General features: G+C 33.0%; 1 protein-coding gene across 3 annotated transcripts in view; it reads left to right on the top strand.

The window, feature by feature from the left end:
- LOC127065163 (5-hydroxytryptamine receptor-like) overlaps positions 1–20,461 on the top strand; it is a 107,082-nt gene extending 86,621 nt beyond the window's left edge. For all 3 annotated transcript variants that reach the window (XM_050997158.1, XM_050997159.1, XM_050997157.1), the window contains exons 6-8: positions 1,947–2,102; positions 11,628–11,788; positions 13,855–20,461. In XM_050997158.1, coding sequence (XP_050853115.1) covers positions 1,947–2,102; positions 11,628–11,788; positions 13,855–14,944 — 1,407 coding nt within the window. In that variant the 3' untranslated portion in view covers positions 14,945–20,461. The remainder of the gene's footprint in view (positions 1–1,946; positions 2,103–11,627; positions 11,789–13,854) is intronic.
- Positions 20,462–22,569: the final 2,108 nt, after the last annotated feature.

The raw sequence follows: 22,569 nt of genomic DNA, 5'->3' as shown, positions 1-22,569 counted from the left end.
AAAGAAAGAGAAAGAGAATGTGTACCAGAACCGCTTGCTCGACCGCAATTACTCGCTTCTAATTGCTTCTCTTCGTGAGCTTCTGGAATTATCGCTTTGATCGGAAGGAAAATATATTAGTAGAGACGTAGGAAGGGACGAATTAAACGGCATCTGCCGTAAGATAGTCCTCCCACGTGCGAAATGGTTAATACGAGACGACAACGATCCGTTTTGAAATTAAATGGCTCTCTCTCTCTCTCCCTTTTTTCTATTAAAGATGAAAAAAATATCATGACTTTATTTCTAATCGAGTGTTAGGTAACGTCAATAATTAGATTCGCGTTATTACGTCAAAAAAGATAGAGAGAAAGAAAAAGAAAGAACAATTATTTCGACGATTATTGTAAAAAAAATTGTACGACGTTTATTCGTACAATTTTTTTTATAGATTTTGAATATAGCAGGTAACTTTTTTAACGATAGAAAAGTTTTTACGAATTTTTGTATTTCCCGCTTCACTTTTAATTCGATCGAGAATATCCTTCTTTTTTATGTTTATAAATTTTTAAGGATTTACAATAAGGGAGAAATATAAATATTAAAGGAAAATATTTAGATGTTGTTAAAATTTCAATGCGTGTAAACGATAGTAACAAGAAACATCCCTCTTTTTCCTTATTTTTCTCCCTGTTGGATGACGTCGTCGACATCGAAATATTTTCGAGAAAAGTATTCTTAGATAAAATGTTATTACCAGGGTTATACACAATTCGAGAGCCTGGTAGAAACACCGCAGTATATCTGTACTTTGTTTTACGACGAACCAGGAAATACAAACGATAACGCAAATGCGTTGGTCTCGTATATTTCCCAAAAGAAAAGGGAAAAGTAAAACAGGACGAAAAATATGATATCTTTCTTTTCCTAGTTTAACTACTATTCTTATAATCTCATGTCGTTGTTCTTGTCATATATTCGTTGTCAAATAGACATTACGATATTATCAAGAAAAATAGAATACTTTTACAATCTTTATACAAAATACTAAGAAATATTTAAGAAAAGGCAAGAAAAGTTATTTCTTAAATTATACGAATTAATAATTGATCATATTCTTTCTAATTTTAACTAATAAAGATCTAAATTATTCATGATGAGATATGATATTATCTCGAATAAATTTGACAGTAGAAAAACAATGACCAACAATGCGAATGAATGTAACTTAAAATATATTATTAAGAAAACGCTTAAATTAAAATACATCATTCATTTATTTATTTATGTATACATATATTATTAAAAAGAAAGTAATCAATTGTTGTAATATATTATAGTTGAACATATCTTTATCATTCGTTATGGTCATAATTAGAATAATAATAATTATTATTATTATTATTATCATATGACTATTATCGTTATTATTATTAGCACTGTTACACAACATCAACGTGTTGAAAACGGGTTTCGCATAAGTTTCGAGTTCGAATTAGGGACGTCCTCTATCTATACGGGGAAATATTTGTGAGCTCGAGGCGTTATTGTGTTTCACATCGTTGTAATTATAATGGGAGAGATCCGATCCGTTACGTAGCCAGATAGGCTCTGAAGCTGATGTTAAACTCGTTGGAAGGCTAGTATGGGTTAGATCGAACGAAACTCTATAGGTATATTCGATTATCGTATATACGCTCTACGATTTGTTGATATTTTATTAGACCTTCAAAGCTAGGGGGTCTCTTTCTAATCTTGCTTAGATTTCGTGAGCTTTAAAACTCAACGAAGCACGAGAAGTCGAGAGAAATTTTGTTTGAACCTTTGAGTTAAATTTTGTCCCTTTCTTTTTCTTTTTCTTTCATTTTTTTTTCTTTTCTTTTCTCTTTTTTCGTCGAATTTCCCTTTGAACGAAATTGAAAATCAGCTGACTAGAGGCGAGAATTTTGAAACGTTTTTGCTTTTAGGGAAGGAGTCCAAAGAAAATCGGTATCCTGATTGCCATGGTTTGGATTGTTTCTTTGGGAATTTCAATGGCACCTCATTTTGGTTGGAAAGATCCAGATTACTTGGAACGTATAGCAGAGGGTGAATGTCTCGTCTCCCAAGATCCAGCGTACCAGGTGAGCTACTAATATAATATTATTAGACTGGAGAAAATTTATATTCCATAAATTCTACCGGAAGCAAAGTTTATATTCTTTCCGAAAGGAAATTTATATTCTATCGTCAAAGGACCTACATTTCTCAAAAACTCGATGAGTTTTCGAATCGAATTATAACCGATAAATCGTTGACCTGTTCGTTCGTTCATCGATTACGTAGAAAGTTAAGAGAAATGGCTCGATCCGAAACTTAATGAGAGGAAAAGAGAAAGAGAGAGAGAGAGAGAGAGAGAGAGAGAGAGAGAGAGAATGGTAGGAAGGAAAGCCGAACATAGCGTAGGTGTTCGACGTAACTCGTATTTTTACGTTTTTGCAAGAAAATGGCTAAGAGAGAGAAATAGATAGATAGATAGATATACATAGAGAGAGAGAGAGAGAGAGAGAGAGAGAGAGAGAGAGAAAGGAGAGAGTGACAGAGAAAACGAGAGAAAGAGACAGCTTATGAATTATCCGTAAAATCCGATAATAGGAATTATATCTCAACGAAATTCTCGAAGGTATATCTCTAAATCATATACATGTACAGGATGTCTCTAAAATATATAGGTCACACTGCAAACTTCGTAACGTAATATATTCGTCTTGAGAATTAAACATTAAAATTACTTATTTCGTTTATTTCTCATAACTTATGACCCGATTACAGATATTAACATTAATGTTTAATTTAATTTTCTTTTGTTTGTAAATGAGAGAAATTAATATAATAAAAATATTATATATAAGAACGTGTAGTAATAATTTCTTCTTGAATATTCTTTTTTTTTTGTATTTGGAAAAAATCATATACACAATGATATCTATTTTCTTTTTATTTTTTTTATCTTTGAAATAAAAACACTATCTGTTTTTCCTCATTCGTTTGACGTAATACGATAATCTTTGCTTTGAACAATTTCAAATGGAAAAATCATTTACAACCAAACACGGATTCGAACGTCACAAACGAATTTCCAGTATTTTATTTCTTCCCTTTATCTCTGTATATCTCATCAAAAGACAATAGGAGCAAATCCGAACTAGCATCGAGTCGCATTAAACACAAGAATTCTCGCCAAAAGGAATTGCGTACGTTTCACGAAATTGAAAAGTCGAATTCATCTGTCCCCAATATCTCTCGATTATTATGCATTGGGTTTAACCCCCTTTATTATGGAGGATTAAGAACCCTCATTCTCTCACTCTCTCTCTCTCTCTCTCTCTCTCTCTCTCTCTCTCTCTCTTTCTCTCTTTCCTTTTTTTCTGTCCTCCCGTATTTTCTCCAAACGAAAAGAGATCAACTTTTTGCGCGTCCCACTTTTTCGAATTGATCTCATTCATGCTCGAAATATTTAACGCGTCAACGACGAGAAGAGGTAGAAAAAAAAATTTCCCTCTTGGTTAATCCTTCATAATATTATGTAATTTTGATATCTCATTTGGATCATATTTATCTTTCATATTCGTGTTATACTAATATTATACTAATATCATACAAATTTCACATTATATCTCATATTTTTGTCATAAAATTAACTGTTACATCATATTCGAAGATCAATATTTGCCAATAAATTTTATCAAGTATTCTTAGTATAAATTATACTTATTTTAATACTTTATTTATATATATATATATATATATATATATATATATATATATATATATAAGTAAACATGTAGTTTAATAGAACTATACCATTTATACAGTATACCAATAGAAGTTATACTTCATGTTACTTTTTTCCGACGTGAAAAAAAAAATTTGAGTCGTATAAAGTGACATATTGGATTTAAATTTCGACTTGCGAAAATACTGCGACCTACGGAAAATAGAGGAAAAATAAAAAACAGAATCAAAAAAACAAAAAAAAATGGAAAGAGCAAGGGAAAGAGAGAGAAAGAGAGAAAGACAGAGAGGATGCGTATTTTGGTATTTACTTTGATATTTCATTACATAGAACGCAGGAGAAGTTGAACTCGGTAATAGAAATATACACATAGTAGGTACCCATACTTGGCGCCACTACCAAACGAAGTTGAGCCGGTTTGAAAGCACGCTACTACATCGACGAATGGTTTGCCTTGAATAAGCAAAGGATTGGACAGTTTACTAGGGTGTCGGGGGACGCGAAGGAAAGAGGTGTGGGGGTGGAGGGTGAGAGGACTAGAGGTGGCTGGACACCAGCTCGGTAAAGTGGATGGAAACCCTCCATATCTGGCAGTCGAGCCAGACAAACGGCATTCGTTAGCGGCCATAACTTTCACGAACCACCGGAACTCGTATCTCTCGATGTCTTTCTCTCTCTCTCTCTCTCTCTCTCTCTCTCTCTCTCTCTCTCTCTCTCTCTCTCCATGGTCTGTCTATCTATCTTTCTTACTTTTTCTCTTTTGATGCTGCGATAGAATTAAAAATCATAACGACAACGTTGAAAAAGATACTACTACTACCACTACTACTAACAAAAAAATTAATTAAAAACAAACCGACAGAATGAATAATTATATATAATCCGAATTATTTAGAATATGTTAGAAATTTTTCTGCTGATATAATTATTACTTTTTTTTTTTACGAGAAATTTTTCTATGTGTGATATATATATATATAAAACCAAGTTTACCCAGAACTTAAATATGTGTACTGTATAAGAATGAAAAAGGATATAAAACATACTTCTAACGTGATATAAATGTCCGTATTAAGCTATTCTTAACTAAGCCATTTCTTAAAAAAAAAATTTTTTCCCATGAAAGTTAATTTCGCACTTCATTAACGTGACAAAGTTTTATTGATAAAAAAAATGTTATAAACTTATTATAAAACTATCTTTCATAAAAAACCGTAATGCATGCGTATGTATATGTGTGTGTGTGTGTGAGAGAGAGTTATCGAATATTCGCTTCTGTGAAAAGTTTGAGGAAATTAGAGTAAAAAAAAAAGAAAGAAAAGGAAAGCAAAACAAAAAGAAGAGAAACATAAATAAATTCGTTTAATTTCTTTACAAAAAAGAAAGAAGAAATAGTCCCAATAAAATGTTCTTTGAGACATGGAATTTGTTTAACTTGTTAAAACTCCTCTCTCCATCTCTCTTTCTCTTTCTGTCTCAATCGTATCCTTATTTCCCTCTTTCCATCCCCTTTTCTCTGTTCGTTATTAAAACGATAATCTCTCTTCGTTAGATACGCGAACGAGTATACGACTTTTAAGAAACGTTCTATTTAACGTCACCGGTGAAAGTAGCAACGTCTTTTTTCTACTTCGTCAAAGTGAATACGCGAACGTTAAAAAGGAAAGAAGAAAAGTTCGTCATTCATGATAGAAGCGAACGCAGTTAACAAGCTCGATATCCTTTCAATTAGAGCAGGGATAAGCTTTATAGAGGCTGTAAACGAGTGAGAGGAAGCAAACCTACGTAACACTCCATAAGCTTATTAAAGGATAGATTTTAATGCAACGAACTTTATCTCTTACTTCGTTGAACTTATAGACCGTGTACGAGAGAAGGTACAACGATATAATAGTTAATCCGGATACTTCTCCCTTCCTATTTCTCTTTCTTTCTGTTCTATATATGTATGTCTTTTATTATCTCTTTCTCTCTCTCTCTCTCTCTCTCTCTCTTTGGTCCTGTCTGTAGTCCTGTCTTTATCTTTCTCTCCTTCTTTCTCTTTCTCTTTCTCTCTCTCTCTCTCTCTTTATCTCTCTCACGCTTTCTTCTCCTTTTCCATTTGCTTCTTCCACTTCATAGATTCAACAGCAGGGGTAGAAAATTCCTGTTAAAGTCGTGGATTTCTACTTAAGAGACCCCCAACTTTGTGGACGAGGATAGATTCTAATAGCTAAATCGCATGAATAATTCAGCTTTGAGGATTGCTTGAAACTTTAAAGCTGTGCCTCTCAACACAACAGAAACGAATATATATATATATATATATATATATATATATATATATATACATATATATATATATACATATGTGCGTGCGTGTATGTATATTCTTCAATCGGATTAAGTATCTATGGTATAGTGACTATACTTCCATTACGATCCAGTAATCTATATATATACTGTGGGAGACTTAAGTATTCGTACAGTGTAGGAATTTATTGTATTTCCATCTGTCCAAATTCTACTGTACGAATACTTAAATCCCCCACTGTAGCCACATACACACACGCACACAGACACACATGAGTATTTTTTCGTTTTAAAATAGTCGTGGTTGATAAAATTGAATTCGTCGATGATAAAATAGTCGAGAAGTTAAAAAAGCGCATTTTTTTCTCGAATTGATCGATCTCCAGATGATATTCTATCGTCAGGAGATCGACGGATTAATAACTTAGTTTGTCATAATACGAAATATCGAATATTAACGGAGTTTGATTCGATTATCTCTGATTGTATATATTTCCCTCTTTCTCTTTCTCTATCTCTCTCACTCTCTCTCTTTCTCTCTGTCTCTCTCTTTTCGTTTGTCACTTGGATCCTCCTTGATCCTCTTCACAGTAACCGCTTAACCGAGAGCAGAGCTAAATTGGATTTTTGTTTGATGTATTCGAAATCGAGTTTAGTAGCACGTAGAACCTTCACGAGAATAGAACACGTCTCCTACTTCTCTTCAAAACTTTTGATAAAAGAGTGTGTGAGAGAGAGAAAGAGAGAGAGAGACTAGAGAAAAAGAAAGAGAGATAAAGAACAATACCACTACATATACATAAATGTTCGATCATGTTCGAACTTTGTACATCGTCAATTTTCATCTTATCGAATCTAAAAGAATTTACATACCACATTTGAAACATTTCTACTATTCTTTCTTTACGTTTGTTCCTCCTTCGTTCATTGTGTAACACGTGTGGAATTTAAATGGTCCCGTTCTATGTAGATTACTATTTGAACTCTGTCTCATACAATCTCCATATACACATTAACCCACACTCATTAACTTACACGCTTGAACACCCACACATTCTCCCTCGCTTTCTCTCTCTCTCTCTCTCTCTCTCTCTCTCTCTCTCTCTCTCTCTCTCTCTCTCTCTCTCTCTCTCTCTTTCATGAATGGTAAACATACCGCGTGTACTCACATTTTACAATTTGAGTAAGATAAATTTTCTCTGACGCACGTAACATTTACGTTCGTTCTTTAATATAAAATTAAATTATTAAGTTCGTGCTTGTATAAATGTTCTTTCAAGAGAGAAAGAAAGAAAGAAAGAGAAAGAGAGAGAAAGAGAGAAATGAATATTCGTAAAAATGTTTCGATGAATTAAATTTATAGAGTCACTCGATTGATATCGACTTATTGGCTTAAGAATATTATCATTATCGATATTACGATTATAATTATGATTGTTATTATTATTATTATTATTATTATTATTATTATTATTATTATTATTATTATTATTACTATTATTATTATTATTATTTATTAATTAATGATATGTAGTTATTATCGATTTTCTTTAATTATGCGCTTATGTGAATATTGAGCATATCGTATATATTTCCTTCAATATAATTTCGAAATTCCTTTATTTTGTTCATATTATTTTTATAACTTATCAATAAAAATCGTCCAACTTGACATAAATATTTCATTTTTAGAAATGCAAAATACGTCAAGGAATATTCAATGCTGTCATGCTTAAAAAATAATATCGTACGTTTCTGCGTCATTCAACGACAGAAAAATCGGAAGAAAAGAAGAAAAAAAAATAAAAAGAGAAAGAGAGAGAGAGAAAGGAAGAGGAAAAGAGAGAGAGAGAGAAAAAAGAACCGTTTAACCCAATTTAACGATATTTCATCGGTGATACCACACGATTCATCGGTGATACCACACAAATCATTCAAACTTTCCGGTACATCGCGCTTTTCCATCGGGAAAAGACTCCCGCGTTAACAGACACCACGACTGTATATCAATATTCATTATGTCTCCAAAGCAATGAATATTTACGTTATGCTGACGCGTTATAATAAAATTTGACGTAACGAGATGGTATCGCTAACAAAAGTCTTTCTCCAATCACGTATTTCCTGTATATCTAATTTATTGTTAAAATATAAAATGGTAAAATGAATAGAAAAGAAAAATTTCAGAAAAAATAATAAAAATAACAATAAACAGGTATAACAATAATAATAACGATAATAATAATAATAAAGAATAAAAAAAGAGTAAACAAAAAATAAACCCCGCTTCTAACGTCTCAATTTTTCGAAATTACTGTGCATCAATTTTTTTCATTTTCTTTTTTATTTTTTTTTTTTTTTATTTTTTTATAAGAACGCTTTTCGAAACACGATACGACGTCTATCGTCGTCGTTGAAATTTACATATAAATGATTTAATTAAAGGCACATCTTTTCTCCGCCCTTTTGTTAGACCGAGATACCTGTCACTCGATGCCGATGAAAACCGATAGAACGGATTTCTCTGGGCATTTTCGTTTCCGACGCGTCCGAAAACGGAATTATTTTCTCTCGACGTTCGCGCATCGATATTATCCAGGCTGCTCTAGTTTTCTCGACAAGCTTCCTATACGTAACAACTGTAGGATAAAAAATGTAGAAAAAAATCAACGAAAGCTTTCAAGCACTGAGATCGTTCGGTAATTTAACCGTCTTGCTCTACTTTTATTTTTCTTTTAAAATAACTATTTCTTCCTCTCTCTTTCTCTCCCTCTCTCCCTCTCTCTCTATCTCCCCTTTTATTTATTTATTTATTTATTAAACATTTAAAAATATATTCACGTTAAATCACCTTACACATTGATAAATGTTATATAAGAGGATTATTATTTTTTACTTACATAAATATCATAGATATATGAAACAAAAAATGATCAAATTTCACTTGGCACGTTTTCATACTCGCATGTTTTTCTCTTTTTTCCTTTTTTTATTTTTTCTTATTATTATTTTCCATTCTCGACTCGATAGCTCCATTTCCTATATATATATATATATATATATATATATATATATATATATATATATATATGTATGTATGTATGTATGTATGTATGTAGCTACAAGAATATCGATAATATTACTACGCTTTCTCTCTCTCTCTCTCTCTCTCTCCCCCTCATACACACACTCTCTTTTTCTTTCTCTCACGACCCACAGGTCAGCAATTTTTCAAAGCATCTCACGATTCGTACGGTACACGCACATACCGCCGTCATGGACGAGTGCTTATGTAAAGTTTCTTCGTGCTTAAAGAAAACTAAAGAAAAGAAAAGAAAAAAGAACACGAAAAGAAAAAAACAAAGGAAAAAAAAAAGAAAAAGAAAAGAAAACTGCTAAGAAAAAAGTAAAGAAAACGTGTGTCGTTTTCTTACTCGCGAACACATCCGATCGTTGCACCGTAGTAATCCCTTTTCACTATTATCAACTCCTTCCACCATCTTTTTCTTCACACAGCTAACCTGGTTTTAAAAACTCTTGCTCTAACTGCAGCTAATATTCCGAAATGAAACGAGAGAAAAACTTGCTGCTAAACGATGGGGAAAAAAGACGAGGGAGGGTGATAGAAAGGGAAGGATAAGAGAGAAGGGGTTGGTAGGGACTGTGGGTTTAGGAAAAACAAAAAAGAAAGAAAAAAAAAAGGAAAATAAAGAAGCATTTATCGAATTTTTCTTGTCCGTTGCACGTACAAGCAACGTAAATTGTGTGCTCTAAAACCAAACATGTTTTCTACTTTCTTCTTCTTTTTTTTCTTTTTGTTTTTTTTTTTTTTTTTTTTTAATAACTAATGATCCTCGAAAGTTTATACATATGTTTGTATGTATGTATGTATGTATCTATATATATATATATATATATATATATATATATATATATATATATATATACGGTGCATCCGTCTATAAATATTTCTATGTAGCGAAAAAATGCGTCGATCCATGAAAAAGAATTTATGTTAGAGTTAAAAGTTCGTTAACAAGACGAAACTCATTCTACTTTAAACGAATTAAATCGTTTAAAGGATCGAATTACTCTACTGCTAACGCAAATAAGTATAATTATAATGAAGATACGATTAGTTAATAATATCAATTCTCTCTCAACGCTTACATTTATTTGTAAATATAAAATATATTCATTAGACATAATTAAATATAATTATCGAAATAGCAAACGATTAATCGTGATACTTTTTAATGCAAACACATGTGCAGCACAGTTCATTTCCAGATTTGATTATTTGCAAATAATTATTAATATTTCAGATCTTCGATAAATGAACGAAATTATTTATAAATATTACCACTTTTTCTATAAAACAAAAATAGTCCTAGAATCCCTAAGCGATTTTAATTTTGACATTTTCGCATTTAATCTCTTCTATTTATTTATCTATTTATTTCTTTTTCCATATATTATAGTAAAGCCCACAAAATCGATTTTTAAAGTTATCTAAAAAATTTTCCTAAGAAATTTTCAGCCATCCCTTGTAACATAATCGAAATTATAACAAATAAAATTTGTCCAAATAGAGGGATAAGCAGTTGTCAATTGTACTCGCGTAATAATACAGTAGCATAAAAGTTTCGGGATATCTAACGTTCTTTAACTTCTCCTCTCGAATTCGGTTCAAGACAATTTCCGTTTGAAAATTGTCATTAACTGGTAAGTAAGAGCGACAGAGCGCGAACAGAAAGAGAGAAATTTAATGGGCATGGTAAGTATCCTCGTGAGAGGATGCACCGATGAGAAGGAAGGACCCTTGAAAAACGCTCCTGCTCTTTTCCATTTTCTCCCTATCTCTTTCTCTTCCTCTCTCTCCTCTCTCTCTTTTTCTCCCTCTCTCTCTATCTCTATCTCTATCTATCTCTCTTTCTATTCCATCAGTGGAACGCCAACAAAAAAGCAGTCACGGCAGGTGTCTTTTATCGTTTTCCCAACGATCGATCGATCCTCGGTCTGGCACCGTTTGCGGTAGGGCAGTTCTTTCGGTGAATGAGAGTCGAACTAAGCGATCAGATTACAATCGGATTGCGATCTTTAAAGGTAGATATTTCCGAGAGTCAGAAAAAAGAAAAGAAAGGAAAAAAAACGAAGAGGAAGAGGAAGAAGAAGAAGAAGAAGAGAGAATGTGGTTTTAAAGGGAATAGAGTTACTTTTTCATCAAGTACTTACTTATACTTACAAAAAGTAATTCCTTCTTTGTGTGTAAATCGATTTGATCAGAATCATGTTATCGACATCGGCGATCTGATATTTTTCTCTACGTTAAAGTAAAAACGTATAAATTAATAGATTGAAAAATAATGATTTAACGATTCGATGCGTATATATATTATAGATTGGTATACACAGCAGTATACGTTTATATATCACACTTTATTCTTTATTTAGAGAAAAATTTTTTATATTCGTCCAAATTTATGTCTAACGTAAATCAATATTTATCAATATATATATATATATACATTTATTTACTTATTTATTTATTTATTTATTTATTTATTTATTATGTTTACAGATTATCGCAACATGCGCAACATTTTATCTACCCTGTCTGCTTATTCTCTTTCTTTACTGGAAGATATTTCAAGCAGCTCGGAAACGTATCAGAAAGAGACCAGGTACGATCGTTCAACCCTGTCGCGAAAGAAGAGGCATCCTACGGCTCGTAACGAGAAGGTAATCACCCTTTTCTTACACTTTCCCCTTACCATTTCGTTGAATTTATCAATTCGTCATCCAATTGAACTAGCGCGCGCCCACCCATCCGTATCCAACGATTTTCGATCGAGTATTTTTGTAAAAAACTGTTCGGAAGTAAAACGAACGTTTGAATTGTTTTTGTCGAATAGAGATAACGGTAGGGTGAATTCTAACAATATAGAAAAAGAGAATTCAAATCTATCCTCCGTAAGATCGAAGGGTCATTTCGTTTTCAAATCGATCGTTCTGAAAGTGACCATAAAAATATCTACAATTTGACTAGCTGCGAAACAAAAAATAGAATCGTTTGCGAAAAATGATTGAACGATTCAAAAGTGCTTTCAATTTTGATGAAAAGTAATTCTCCGCAGCAATCGTTATTTTAACTAACGTGTTTTCGAAAAGGAAAGAGAGAAAGAGAAAGAGGGTGTGAGAGTGTAGAGTGGAGAGAGAGAAAGAGAGAGAGATAGAGAAAGAAAACAAAACAAAATATTGACAATTATTTTTCATCGTTCTAATAATTTCTTTTTACGAAACAACATTTGCAGAAACGTGTATAGGATTATTGATATATGTACATATGTATGTATACATATGTGGATGCATAGAGCTCGCAGTGTTATATACGTAGCTTTATTTGATAAAACACGATCGCGTTTAATTGTTCCAATTGTCATGACTCTTTGCTCCTAATACTCGCGCGTTAATCGTTTAAATTTAATTAATCTACGAACCAGAATTACAGCTCGCTCCTCTGCGAATCGCGTTAACTCGATCAAAGCGTAACGCAAAACGATTTCGTCGCGATTTCATTACCTACATATAAGTGAATATCTCGCAGTCGAATGATCGATCGAATCTAAAACGTTCGAAATTGGTGAGCGTGGAATTCCTCCCTCTTAATCGGAGTCTCGAAAAACTCGAAAAATTATTTTCCGTTCCTTATTTCACAAACTTCATGAACCTTGTCAGCTTTTTTTATTCTTTCATTAATCTTTCTTTGAGAATATTCCTAATTTTAAAGTTGAAAAAAAAACTTTTTTTACTTTAAATTAGAGAAAAAATAGAAAACGAAAATGAAAAAAAGAAATTTGTGAAAAGTCTTATTATTCAAATGGTTGTATATATACGTCCGATACTATATAATTATGTAACGATCAATATAACTTTACTGTTTGCTTTATCCTTGGAAGAGTCAGTGAATTGAAGATTTTCTTCTACAAAAGAAAAAAAAAATACAATTACATTTAAATTAAGCAAATGAATGTAGAAATTCAATTACAAGGAATATCCGAAAATATCAGGAGAAACAGGTTACGCGAAAGGTTGGACAAATGCGCTTCTACGCGCGCACTTTCTGCGTCAACTTGAGAGTCGAGGTGGATTCCTGTTGCGCTTTGAATCCTTTGAATCGACAGGAGAGGAGTTTCATCAGTTTGAAAGCGCTAGTCTAGTTTAATTTGTTTCCACGAGTGACTCCCGCTCCTTTTTATCCTCCCTCTTCGACTTTTTAATCGGAAAACTGAAAGAATGAGATGGAGAGAGAGAGAGAGAGAGAGAGAGAGAGAGAGAGAGAGAGAGAAAGAGAGAAAGAAAATGGGAGCTTTGAAAGTTGACGAATACAAATATTCATCGTATGTGTTAGTTTTACATAGGAAGAATACTTTTATTTTTGATTACTTCAGTATATTCTTCCTTTGTCGAACTTTTTATATACGAAATTTCAATTCGTTCGTGCAAACAGAAATAAATTCGAATAGTTTTTATAGGAAATGTAATCTATCTATCCATCATAGAAAAGTTAACTCACAATAGGATATAGTTGTTTTATTCGATTTTTTTTTCTTTCATTCTTAATAATATCATTCAAAAATGAATCGATTAAATTTACATCACAGTTATCGTAAAATTCAACTTGGACCCATTAAGATTCCATATACGTGATATATAATATATAAGTTACGGAAACTTAGCTTTCAACGAAATCTATCAGAGATTTATCCTAAGTCCTATCTTTTGTTTTTATTCTTTCAAATAAACAGGCAAAGAGAGGAATCAACAGCGTTCACTATAACACGTTCAACGCCGGATCACTCGTCGATTTCACCGGAAAAGTCGTCGTCGTATAACGACGGACACGTAGTGCAATCAACGGTCGTGAACATTACACCGGTAACGACGAGCACTACAGCAAACTCGTCGAATTCTACGGATCAGCCAACGAGCTCAACTGCAGCGACAACGGCAACAGCAACCGCAGCAACGTCAACAACAGCAGCAGCAACATCAACAACAACCGCAACAACATCAACAACAGCAGCAGCAACATCAACAGCAACCGCAGCAACATCAACAACAGCAGCAGCAACATCAACAACAGCAGCAGAAACATCAACAACAGCAGCAGAAACTTCAACAACAGTAGCAGCAACATCAACAACAGCAGCAGAAACTTCAACAACAGCAGCAGCAACATCAACAATAGCAGCAGCAACATCAACAACAGCAGCAGCAACATCAACAACAGCAGCAGCAACATCAACAGCAACAGCAGCAACATCAACAACAGCAGTAGCAACATCAACAACAGCAGCAGCAACATCAACAGCAACAGCAGCAACATCAACAACAGCAGCAGCAACATCAACAAGAGCAGCAGCAACAGTGGTAGCAACATCAACAACAGCAGCAGCAACATCAACAACAGCGGCAGCAACAGCAGCAACAGCGGCAGCAATAGCGGCAATAACAACGACGATAACGACACCGGCGACAACAACGACGACAACGTCAACGAGTAGGCCAAGTTCGTCGTCAACATCGACGACGATACGTCAAGCGACATCGACGAAGAGAAATCGTGAAACGATAGAATCTAAACGCGAAAAGAAAGCAGCCAAGACATTGGCAATCATCACCGGTGCCTTCGTCGCCTGTTGGCTACCCTTCTTCGTTCTCACGCTTCTACGTGTCATCTGCGATCGGTGCCAAATACCCGACATGGTATACAAAGTTTTCCTCTGGCTTGGCTATTTCAACAGTACTCTCAACCCTGTCATCTACACCATCTTCTCACCCGAATTCAGGCAAGGTTTCAAAAGAATGCTCTGTAGCTGGAGAATGGCTCGCTGACATTGGATTTAATTTCCTTTCCCTTAATACCATTACCAATAATTAAATCCATTACGATCACTACCACCATCATCCACGACAACATAACACCATTGGTACTACTACCCTCTGAAAGGAGGAAGCTTTAATATCTTCTTTCTCTTTTTTTTCTTTCTCTCTCTCTCTCACACACACATACACACATATGCATGTGAAGAAATAATAGCAAATAAGGAACTTATCTCTCTTTTATTTTCTTCAATTTTTTCATTCCTTTCAACGCGTCACCATAATCAGAGTTTCTTGATCACAAACGATATACAATCTTCTTTATTAATTTAGCCATGTGAAAATGTAAGGTTTAAACAAAAATGACAAAATTTATCAAGGTGTATCAGCTGTTATTTCCTCTCTCTTTCTCTCTCTCTTTCTGTCTCTCTCCCGTTAGATTTATTCATACAACGCAAGACACACGCGCACGCCTTCACTTTTTCCTCCTCCTTCCTCTCTGCCTTTTCATTAGTAAATAGCTATATATTGTATCTCGTGTATATAAAACACATATACATACGTTCTAGGATAAAAGTCAAATTTGGATCATGGCCAAGAACCATGAGATCGAGAATATACATATATGAATACATAGATACATACGTACCCAGCATTTCTTCTCGCAAATATAATAACGTATATAGGTACATACATACACGTGTAATTAAACGTACATACGAGATCACGTGTTTTGTCGTGGTCAACATTGACTTTTTTTTTGTTCTGACGAACGATTTACCTTTTAGCCATTCCAACTCTCGGCTGGACCGACAATTAGTAGTGGGATCTCTACTGATCTGAATCGTTCGACCGAGAGAACGAAAAAAAAGAGAAAGAGAGAAAGAGAGAGAGATAGGGACCGTAAATTCTGTGCATACGAAAGAAAGAGAGAGAAAGAGAGAGAAGTAAAGAAAAGGAAAGAAAAAGACAGATAGAGAGAAAGAGAGAGAAATCGAGAAAGAAGTATTTCGTAATTACTCACGTCTTTAAAACGCATTAGAATGGCTTTTAAAGCATCGTTTTAAAAATACATACTGTTTAAGATGGCTATATCTGTACATGATATTTATCTATCCTTTATTCCATCTTGTAACATACGTCTCTATAGATACACAACACATACACATATACAGACACGGACACACGCGCGCGCGCGCGTGCACACGCACGTACATACAAAATTAGAGCGTAACGAGAAGAAAACGAGGAACTCCGAGGAACTAACGAATTCTAATTGTAAAAGATGATGAGAGAGAGATAGAGAGAGAGAGAGAGAGAAATGTGTCAACTTCGAATTTGCTTACGAGTATATCGCGACCGATCGTGAGAGGGAAGACTAAAACTTATTGTTAGCATGAGCATAAAAGAGAAATAGAGAGAGAGAGAGAGAGAGAGAGAGAGACAGAGTAAGAAAAGCAAATTTGAATTCTCTGTATTTGTGATAAATTTACGGGGAAGAACTCCCATAGAGTTCAAGGATGCTCCTCCATTCGTTCGAAACCTCCGTTCCCAAAACTTAGTTTGATTCTTCTCGTTGAAAAGTCGAGTGTGTGTGTCTCGAAAAGTGGATTTTGCGAGGAGAAATGTGGAGATCAAACGAATTTCATTCTCTTCGAACAACGGAATAGACAGAAGATCGACCTTTTTTAAACTTCTTTCGTTTCTTTTTTTTCTTTTTTATTTATTGTGTAAAAATATCAGGATCTTTTTTTAACAGATTAATTGGACGAGAAGGAAGAATTTTTTTTGTAAATAAAATTTATGTTTTTTCAAGAAAAGTTTTTTCCAAGTCTGTCAGTTTATTCAGTAAAACTATGCTGATATTTATTTATTTTCTTTTTCTTTGTTTTATTTATAAACATTCCACGAGTTTTATTGATAAATTAATATTTCCGTTCTGACAGAAATTTTCTTTCGAAGGTGGTCACGCGTATATCGCACATACTACGTACGTTTCGATCATTACGAAGAAATGAAATAAATAAAGTAATTTAATACCCAAACATTGATCAGATTTTTTGAAATATTTTTCTCGACATTCGATAAATCTTGTATAAATCGTAATATCGTAAATCTCTTATCAAAAAATCTCCGGTTGTCTACTTTTTTCTCCACTTTTCTCCTGTTTCCCTCGAGCGATTACCGTATTTCGACGTTAATAATAATGATTATTCTTACGAAATTTCAACGTAAAAAAAAAAAAAAAAGAAAAAAAGAAGATTTGAAGACTAAATAAAATAAGATGCGGTATGTATGTCCCGTCTCTGTAAGATAGGGTATACAAGAGGAAAGAGATATATAATAAGGCTCGTTTCAAGCGAAATGAAAAATGTTAGAGAGAAGATAAAGGCAAAGGTCGTTAGAATTAGATAACGGGGATATCTTTCTTCAAAGCTTCGAGGTAAAGATAATCACTTCTTTCGTACTGAGATGAATCTTTTCCCTTTCTTTTTTTCCATTGTTTTTGTGTGTGTGTGTGTGTGTGTATATATATATATATATATATATATATATATATATGTATGTATGTGTGTCTGTGTGTATTTTTCTTTTTCTTTTTTTTTTATTTCCTGCGATAAAACTCGCAGTCTATTTCGAGACGACGCTGTTTTTCCCATTTACTATCATTTCTACCGTGTTAATATTTATCTCTTTTACAGTCTGGACCTTTCTCTTTTGTCTTTGAGCTTTCGCAATAGTAGAAATAACACAAGCAATATGGTTCAATGTAGAAATGATATAGATTCTATAATAATAAAATATTCTATAATATAAAAATTTTGACATTTTTCTATTCGGTGACAGAATAGATCGCTAAAGTTTAACAGGTCGTTATAATTGCATGTTCGAAGATTAAATTATTTTTCGTTTTATTTTTTCTTCTTCTTCTTTTTTTTTTTATTATTCTCTTCGCGATATCTGTGTATATTTATATATATATTTTTTCTTCAACGTGATCGATCAAATTTTCATTCATGATCGTGAATGATTTTTTATTCAACAATTTATACTTTATCGTGTTGTTAATAATTTTTTGTTTACTTTATATTTTTGATAACGGCAAAGGATAAAAATAATAATATAGAAAAATCTCAAGATAGATTCATGTAAAATTCAAAAAGTTTTCCATTTAGAAAAGTAACGGGAAAGATAACAATCGTTCGAAAGATACTTCTTGTTTTATGCATACGCGTACGCAATCGCAATTTTATTCTTCTTTTCCCGTAATATTATCACAACGAATAACGGACAATTTGAAAAGTTACGATAAAATTGCGAAGTTTCGAATGGAAATCAGACATATTGCAACGCTCGTATTTCGTCAGAACGAAGACAAAAGCAATTGTTTCGTGGAATACCGGTATCGCACGCAAATTGCATACGAAGTGTAATTTAACGAAATCATAGGCAAACAAGCAGGCAAACAGGGAACTGTAATACTGTATCGCATTTAGGGTTACCAGACATTTCCGCTGGAAGAAACCAGCTCTGGATATTTCGTGCGAAGAACTTATGCTAATGCTGTTAATGTAAAGACACGTGAAAGGTAAAAAAGAAAAGGAAAAGGAAAAAGAAAAAGAAAAAGAAAAAGAAAATAAGAAAAAAAGGGAAAAGAATAAAATATTTATAAAAAGACTTTTGTGAGCGAGTGTGCGAATATGTTCTCTGTTGTGTTTTCGTGCGTGTGCGTGTGCGAGTGTACATGTAAATCTCTCCGTATAGACGAAAGACGAATTTTAACGAGAGCGTCGCGTAGATCGAATTGTTACAACGTTATATCGCTACACGTGCCGTTCTTTTTAATCTTTTCTTTTTTATTTTTATTTTCATTTTTTTTTGGGGGGGATGGGAGATTTTTTTTCTGTTTATTTTTTTTCACAATGTTATAAACTCGTTAAGTCGAAAATAAAAAGAAAAGCAAATGTTAAAAGACGTGCCATTCGTTGCATCTTAACAACGTCTAAGCTCGGCCCAACCTTTTTAGATACAACATTCGGAAATGTCTTATTCGATCTCGTCGTTCCTATTAAAAAAATTTATTCGCTACTCTCTACATCATATTTAAAAAAATTAAAACGTCTGTAATAATGTTCGATTTCACTTTGAAAAATATTTTAACGATTTAAATATTATTTCTTCTACGATAAATAGAATCAATGCGATATTTTGTTACATTTGTTTGACTCAATGTTTCGCTATTGTCGAAAACAAAACAAAAAAAAGAGAGAGAAGAAAACACACGTGTAAATATTTAGAAAATGTCGTTGTAATATCAAAGAGAAAGCTTCGAAACAAAAAACCAAATAAAAAATTCTGCAGAACGAACGCATTTCGTGATAGCTGATTGCATAAGACACTCCCATCAGTTGTGCCTAACAAGGAAATAAGCAAACGTCTGATAATCCTGCTACATCGCTCGTTCCTAGAAAGAAAGAGAGAGAAAGAGAGAGACAACGATCTTTCCGCATTAATAATCACGTTAGTTTCGTCTTCCACGATATCTTATACTCATTTATCATTCTCGAATCCAAGCATCGAAACACGAATGTTTGCCCGTCAAATATCTCTAAAAATTTGAATTACATTATATCACTCTTAATCTTTCTCTCTTTCTCTATTTCTCTGTTTCTTTCTTCTTCTTCTTTTTCTTCTTCTTCTTCTTCTTCTTCAACGACTAATAAAAAAATGAAAGACAGAGGTAGAAAGAAAAAGAGAGAAAGAGAGAGAGGAAGAGATATATATATACTTATATATATATAAATATATATACATGAAAAAAACTCGATGTATCCCGATTATCTTACGATTTACATCGCAATGCTCCGCTATTTATCGACGTTATGCCTAAGATTGTTAAATGAAAAAAAAAGAAAGAATAAAAAAATTGCCAGAGAAAAATGAGAGAGAGAGAGAGAGAGAGAGAGAGAGGAAGAGAGAGAATAATCTTTAAATAAAAAAAGACAAGATTGAAAGAACTTAGGAAAAAGTGACGTAGTTATATGATTAAAAGAAAAAAAAAGAAAAGAAAAAAAAAGGAAAAAAAAAAGAAAGAAAAAAGAGGAAAAAAGAAGAAAAAAAACAAGCGATATTATTAGTAGTTGAAAGTACAGTCGAAGCGTGCGTGCATTGTATAAAAGAAAACAAGAGAAATTGAAAGAGAATGTAAGTATTATACTTACGTACGTACGTACGTACGTATGCGTCGTTATGTATGGGTGTGCGAGATAGGGAGAAATAATAATTTAAATTTAATCGCATTTCGCGTAGGACCATTCAAGAGGCTCATGATTCTCTCGACAGAAAAGAAAACATTTTCTGCGTTGATGAAGACTAAATAGGAAACGTGTATTTAAAATGCGGCCGCTTGCTTTATATTTATTCCCTCTCGATAACAATCGTAAAACGACGATTACGATAGTGAAATGAGGAGATGATGAAGTAATACGTTTAAATAAATCGAATTACGAAGGGTTTCGAAAGAATCAAGATTCGGCTTTAAACGTCCTTTTTTAAATCCTTTCTTATCCTCTCTTCTTCTTCTTCTCCTTTATTATTTTCGTGAGTTCTCTTTTACAGCTTCTACTATGGATCAACGATAAGCGAGAATGAGAATAAAGATTGAAACGAGGTTATATTATAGAAGGTATCGATTTTTTTCATATTACGTATTGAGAAAAAAAAATTGGTTGAAAAAAAAAACATATATATATATATATTACTTTTATTACTATTAAGCAATTTTTATTTATTTTGCCATCGAGTAAGTATTCGAAAAAATTTATATTTCTTGTTGAAATCTTTTTTTCTTTTTTTAATACGATATAAACGTAGTAAGTAAAAGAACGATTGATGTTTGGAAAAGCGTACCAGATGAAAGAAGATTTTAATTTCGAATCCCATTTACTTTCTTTTTCATAGTCAGACACAGACGTTACATATAAGAACAGACACATACCTATCTTATCCTTTAACTCGGTAAAATCTTCTTATAGGCTGCTCCTTTTTCGTTTCGAAGACCTTTTTTACGCGAAATACTCGATCGAAGAATGTTGAAAGCATTGGATATCTCAAGGTGGAAGCCGATAAGGTAAGACATCGATAGTGTCATAGTACGGAATAAGAAAAGGGTCATGCATTGAGAAATAATCTTTTACGAATAGTATAGACGTGGATTCGATTTGAATCCTCGATGCTAATACGATGCTCGGGTGGATACGTTCGAGATATACTGACACGTGTGAAGGACACACAATCTTTCTCTCTTTCTCTCTCCTTCTTTCACATCTTCTCTTCTTCTTCCACACGATCGATCCTGGAAAACGGTAGATCAAATATGCGAACCTTCCAGGTCGTTTCAAATTCGATCAACCGTGCATAGCTTTTATCTTTCTTTTTTTTCTATCCAAAAACTAAAGATACAAACTGGTCGACTATCATCATCATCATCGTCGTCATCGTCGTCGTTGTTACTGATTCTAACTTCTTAATACTGAAGATATTATCCAATGACCATACCGTTAAAACGATAAATTTGCAATCTCAGGGATTACAATATATACATATATATGTATGTACCCACATACTTACGTAGGTATATCCATGTAAGTACATATATCTATCTATATTTATCTTATGTGACCTATGATACATACTGTGGCCTATGATAGGTATACGCGTGGACGTTCTATCATAACTTTAAATTTTCTTCGAATTTTTAAATTAATCTTAAAATGAAATTAAATCATTTTTCATAATGATTACATTATCTCTCGGGCAAAGTTTTAAAAAAATCCTTCGTTTCGACGACGTGTTTTAATTACATCGTAGACGAAGTTATAATCATATTTATACTGAAAAGATCTTAAAATCTCCTATAAAAAACTAAAAAGCTAATCGATACTACCCATGATTTTCAAACGTTAATTACAACACGGCGTATAATATTATATATCTGGTTATATTATTTAAGAAGAAAATTTTAGAAAAAAGAAAAGAAATATATATATATTTTTTGAGAAAAACGATCCGTTTTACTTATGTACTTTGTTCTAACCACTCTAAAGTCTCAAGGGTACTCTGAAACTTTTGATCAAGGATATACAGGTACATACGTTCCTACATGATATAAAAATCGATCCGACAGTAACGTCCTAATAAACATATCGAGCTTATAACATAACAGAAAGTTAAAGTTATCTTTCGTTAAAAAAACCAAAAGGAATGGCTTACCATCGAACGGTTAACTCGAGTACGTTTCCTAGTAACTTCTAAACAGAAACGACTACCTGAGAAGCTTTTTTCAACCAACGACGGATAGAGCTTCTGTACTTTGTACTTTATCTTGAGAAAGTCAAGCTGACTCGTAATCCCGTAATCACGAATATATCCTTTAACTCGAGGAACGTCTTATCGCACCGAAAAAGAGGTGAGTAACCGAATGCATAAATTACAGATACATACCTACGATTAGATCAAAATCCTTCATTCGTATATACACACACATACATACATATATATATATGTGTGTACATATTTCTCTTGTGTATTTTATTCTTTTTTTATTTCCTTATTCCATCTACATTCCTTTTTTCTTT

Source organism: Vespula vulgaris, chromosome 7 (assembly GCF_905475345.1).
Source record: "Vespula vulgaris chromosome 7, iyVesVulg1.1, whole genome shotgun sequence".
In the NCBI taxonomy this organism is placed as follows: Eukaryota; Metazoa; Arthropoda; class Insecta; order Hymenoptera; family Vespidae; genus Vespula; species Vespula vulgaris.
The sequence above is the reverse complement of the archived record's forward strand: the minus strand, read 5'-3'. Positions and strand labels throughout refer to the sequence as shown.